A 5,216-nucleotide genomic window follows, 5' to 3' on the forward strand; every position below is an offset into this window, starting at 1 on the left:
GTACAGGGAATACAGGAGTGGGCTGAGAACACAGCCCTGCAGGGCATCAGTGTTGAGGGTCAGTGATGAGGAGATGTTGCTGCCCATTCTAACCACCTGGTGTCTGCTTTACAGGAAGTCCAGGATCCAGCTGCACAGCGAGCTGTTTAAGCCCAGAGCCCGGAGTTTAACATAAAGCTTGGAGGGCACTATGGTGTTGAATGCTGAGCTGTAGTCTACAAACAGCATTCTCACATAAGTGTTCCTTTTTTCCAGGTGGGAGAGAGCAGTGTGTATTGTACATGCAATGGCATCATCAGTGGAGCGGTTGTTGCGGTGAGCAAACTGCAATGTACAGGCACAATGGTGGACATTTTAAAGCATGTGGGGACCACAGACAAGGAGAGGGAAAGGTTGAAAATGTCTGTAAAAACACCAACCATTTGGTTCTCGCATGCTCTGATGACGCGGCCCGGAATGCCGTCTGGACCTGCGGCTTTACAGATATTTACCCATCGGAAGGATCGGGTTACATCCGCTACAGAGACGGAGAGAGTGAACTAACCTCTAGCTTTGGCCACCAGAGCTCTATCCACGAGGGCGGTGTTATTTCCCTCGAAACGAGCATAAAAAGTATTTAGCTCATCCGGGAGAGAGCGGCAGCGGTGTTCATGAGTTTTTATTCCCTTTAAAGTCCATGATGATATTAATTCCCTGCCACATGCTTCTAGAGTTGGTGGTGTTAAACTGTCCTTCAATCTTGTCCCTGTACTGGCATTTGGCTGCTCTGATAGTTTTGCGGAGGGCATAACTGGCTTGTTTATGCTCCTCTGCATTCCCGGAATTAAAAGCGGAATTAATTTATATGTAGAAATGTTTTCCATCTGAAAGGACTAAATATTAAATGAAACAAATGACAATAAAATGCAAAGTAATCTCTTCAATAATCAAAATACGTTTTGAATGTAACTGTATTCTAATTACTAATGATTTAAATTGTAACTGTAGTGGAATACAGTTACTTATATTTTGTATTTTAAATACATAATCCTGTTACATGTATTCCATTCCTCCCCAACCACACATATATATATATATATATATATATATATATATATATATATATATATATATATATATATATAAAATACAAATATGAATATGTTATATACAGAAGGGAATGTAATGGCAGAAGAGGTATGGTATGTTGGATAAATATAAATAGACCAAGCTGTGTATTGCACATTAATTATTGCTCAATGGAGCAGTTTTAACTCTTCATGAGATGGATAGCCTGAGGGAAAAAAACTGTGTGTATATATATATATATATATATATATATATATATATATATATATATATATATATATACAGGTACATTAAGATGGAGCTTCATTTAACATTGCAAGTGAAAAATATTTGCTGTAATAAAGCAAAATTATTTTATTTTACAACTTTTCCCATTAAATGTTGTTTGGTATTCTTCTCAGGTTTCAGTAAAATAATGTAACATTTTGGGGCAAATAAACAGAGAAGCAGGCCAAAACTAGAAGCTAAAATGGCAAAAATCTCCACAGCAGTTGTAAATTTACCAGGTGAACTGACATATGCCGGTACAAAGGCCAGCCACACGGCACAGAATATAAGCATGCTAAAGGTGATGTACTTGGCCTCATTAAAATTGCCTGGCAACTTCCGGGCCAAAAAAGCCAGAAAGAAGCAAACACAGGCCAAGAGGCCAATATATCCGAGCACACAACAGAAGGCCAGATCAGATCCCACACTGCAATCCAGGATGATCTTGGACTGTTGATATTTAGTGTTTCTGTTGGGGAAAGGAGGTGATACTACAAGCCAAGCAGTACAAATCACCACCTGGATTAGAGTGCAGCTGAAAATGATGATTCTCTGCTGTGTGGGGCCCAACCATTTCATGATATTGTTTCCAGGTTGGGTAGCTGTGAAAGCTGCCAGCACCACTAAAGTCTTGCCCAGGATGCAGGAGATGCAGAGGGAGAAAGTGATGCTGAAGGCAGTGTGCCGCAGCATACAGGACCAGGATGTTGGTTCCCCAATAAACACCAGAGCACACAGAAAACACAGAGTTAAGGACAGCAGGATGAAGAAACTGAGCTCTGAATTATTGACACGGACTATAGGGGTTCCACTGTTATACAGAAATATCAGCAGCACTGTGATAGTCAGAAAGGCTCCCACTACAGCTATCACAGTCAGGGTGATTCCCATTGCATCGTGTGAGAGAAACTCAACTACCTTCGGGATACACATTGTTCCATTTGCATTGGACCAATAATCCTCAGGGCATGATAGACAATCTATTGAATCTGAAAAAAATTATAATTTACAAAATCATATTGACAGCATGAACAAATGGTTAAGAGGAGTCTTTATATTCACTTTTCCATAGGAAAACATACAGGAGGGTGCTCTCACCTGTCTGATTACTGATCTTGCCAATATCACATGGAACACAGTCAAAGCAGCACAGAGGCTCCCCATGACTGACAGCCTTCCTAAATCCTGGAGTGCAGCTGTTACTGCACACAGACACAGGTACCTATATCAAAAATTATATTGATTTAAAAATTGATCTGCAAGTCTATGAGAAACTAAATGCATTGACAGCAAATTACTTTTAAATATTGAGAATAAACATCACAAAAGGGAGACTTTGAATTTAAGATTTCCTTAATTTACAGTGCAATTACTTTACATTTTGCAGATGTTTTTTTTGTTTTTTGTTTTTTTTGTTTTGTTAAATAGTATACAATTTTATTATACTAATGGGGGCTCAGTGATCTCATAGTGCCACCCATTTTCAAAGAACAACAGATGGCAGTGCAGTACACAGTCAACACCTTGCCTTGCTCTGTTGGTTAGACCATATGATGGCCTGGTCATCAATCACCAGTTCTCTCCCAGTATGCTGAGCACCATCATACAGGCCCACTTTAACAAACTGAATATCTCCATTTGTCTGTCTTTGCCAGTTTATCAAATCATATGATGGGATTGAATCTCCCTTAACATCAAAGTTTACTTCTTCTCCAGAAATAGATAAAGAGACTTCCTGTAAATAATGCTGAAGCTTTTGAGTAAAATAAATAAATAAATAACAAAAATAAATAAAAATAAGCAAGAAGAAAGAAACGGAGAAAAGGCAGACATTTGGGATTAAAAAGTACAACAAAGTGAGATTGAATTTGTTGGTGGATTTTAATTTAGATAGATTAATTTTAAGAAATAACTGATACAGAACATTGTATTTATTACAGTTCTGTTTGATTATCAGTTCTCATCAAACCCTGTGGTATTTTTACCTGCCATGGAAACACATTGTTGAGGTCTGCACATGAGAAATTTTCAAACAGCCCATTTCCAGGTGTACAGTGAATGAGATTATGCAGAGAATGAGCAAAGGCATACACTGCTTTATACACATTGTAGCTCACACGAGGGCTGGAAGTATTCATGTAGGCAGAGTGCTCTTGTCTGAGAGTTTCCTTCCCTGTGCAGGAGGGCAGATGACTGTTCAAGCTGGTGGACATGTGAGAGCAGCCATATAGAGCTTCCCACAGCTCCTGAACTTGAGGGTTAAATGGGTACCTTTCTGGATTTACTGTTTTGAGATAATCCTCTAGACCTGGAATATGTCCTTGACGGATTGCAAACCCAACTGTGCCCTCAAGGAATGGATACGTTTCTGCTAATATTGAGGCTGTAACCCAAGCCTCACTTGCAATCCACTGAATTCCTGTGATATTTTGAGTCATAAACTCTTTCAAAAAAGGATCAAATTCACCTTCTCCTGAAAAAACAACAACTACCTTAGCTGTGGATTCCTTCATTACTTTCAGAATCTTAAGGACCTGTTCCCGGCTATAGTCTTTAGGGATCATTTCATGATAAGCCAAACATATGTCAGCATTTTCAATTTCTTGCTTTAAGCCCTGTAAAGCAAACCTGCCATAGTCATGGTCTTCAGTCACCACACCAATCCATGTCCAGCCAAACTTCTTCAAGAGCTGTGCGATGGCTTTGACCTGGTAATTGTCGTTGGGGACCACTCTGAAAAATGTCGGGAACTGCTTCCGATCACTTAGACAAGAGCAAGTTGAGAAATAGCTTATCTATATATATATATATATATATATATATATATATATATATATATATATATATATATATATATATATATAAAACGGAAGAAATAAAACAGAAAACAATCAGTGTTACCCAGCTCCAAACAGTACATACATTCCTGAAAAATGACAGCATAGCATATAATATATTTTCATAAAAACAAATTAAATATTTAAGTTGATAATTATGAATCCATATATAAGAAATATAAGACTGAAAGATAAAACACATTCATCAAGAATAAACTTAAAAAATACAGGAAAAAGCCAATATGTGATTGAGTAACAAGGTCTCTATTTACCATGGGGATTCTGAAGGGCTGCAGAGTTCTGGAAACAACAATGGATTGTGAGGATCCAGATTCCCCTATTAAACCTAATAAAGGGCCAGCTCCAGAACAAATAAAATTTTGAACAACATCCTGCCCATTCAGCACTGCCAGGACTGCTTTCTGAGCTGTTACAGGGGTGGCACAGGAATCAAAGATCTTGTAAGCCAAAGTATGGTTTGGCAGGAGGTCTTTTCTGTTGTTTATCTCTTCCACAGCAAGCTTCATAGTGAGAGCCCAGCGAAAGGCCCTTGGGTCAAACCTGTATATAAAACAGTTACAGCAGTTTGTAAAAATTCAATGGATGGTTATCTCATAGATTAATTTTCTTTCAATTTCTATAAACTTAAAAAACAGACCAAAAAAATGTAATTATTCAGGAAAAACTCTCTTTACCCTCGACACTGTGCTGCTAGAGGTCTGTTTATGTAGTCTGTAGATGGAAGCTCTACTCTGTAATGCAAAGGAAAAATTCCCCCTAATGTGTAGTCTCCACTAGTCATGAACACTGGCAGATCAAAGTCACCCTGTGGGGAGCAGTCTAAAGAAACAGCTGCACTGGAGAGGTGAAAAACAGAGAAAAAAATATGAATCATTATTCTGTTAAGCTCAACAACACAAAAGGCAGGAAGATGCTTGTGTTGCCTTTTGTTTTATACTATGCATATCATTATGAATGACATCCTCCTGAGTAATACATCAAATCAGGTGCTCCTTGGTGTTACCCATGATGTGCCCAATAGAA

General features: G+C 38.4%; 1 protein-coding gene across 1 annotated transcript; it reads right to left on the bottom strand.

Annotated features, from left to right (window-relative positions):
- Positions 1-1,422: 1,422 nt before the first annotated feature.
- Positions 1,423-4,992, bottom strand: LOC127416653 (extracellular calcium-sensing receptor-like). Its single transcript, XM_051656097.1, has 6 exons — positions 4,868-4,992; positions 4,445-4,733; positions 3,321-4,130; positions 2,864-3,088; positions 2,434-2,557; positions 1,423-2,324 (listed from the first exon to the last, which is right to left on the bottom strand). The coding sequence occupies exons 1-6, from the start codon at positions 4,972-4,974 to the stop codon at positions 1,423-1,425; spliced, it is 2,457 nt and encodes an 818-aa protein (XP_051512057.1). The 5' UTR covers positions 4,975-4,992.
- Positions 4,993-5,216: the final 224 nt, after the last annotated feature.

The sequence above is a fragment of the Myxocyprinus asiaticus genome, chromosome 26, assembly GCF_019703515.2.
Source record: "Myxocyprinus asiaticus isolate MX2 ecotype Aquarium Trade chromosome 26, UBuf_Myxa_2, whole genome shotgun sequence".
Classification (NCBI taxonomy): Eukaryota; Metazoa; Chordata; class Actinopteri; order Cypriniformes; family Catostomidae; genus Myxocyprinus; species Myxocyprinus asiaticus.

What these genes read in the sequence shown, in the direction of transcription:
- LOC127416653 (XM_051656097.1), bottom strand. Translation starts at nt 4,974, where the DNA reads ATGACTAGTGGAGACTACACATTAGGGGGAATTTTTCCTTTGCATTAC. An exon ending in CTAGCAGCACAGTGTCGAGG is followed by an intron (nt 4,734 to 4,867) that starts GTAAAGAGAGTT and finishes TTTTATATACAG; the next exon opens with GTTTGACCCAAGGGCCTTTC. An exon ending in AGCCCTTCAGAATCCCCATG is followed by an intron (nt 4,131 to 4,444) that starts GTAAATAGAGAC and finishes ATATATATATAG; the next exon opens with ATAAGCTATTTCTCAACTTG.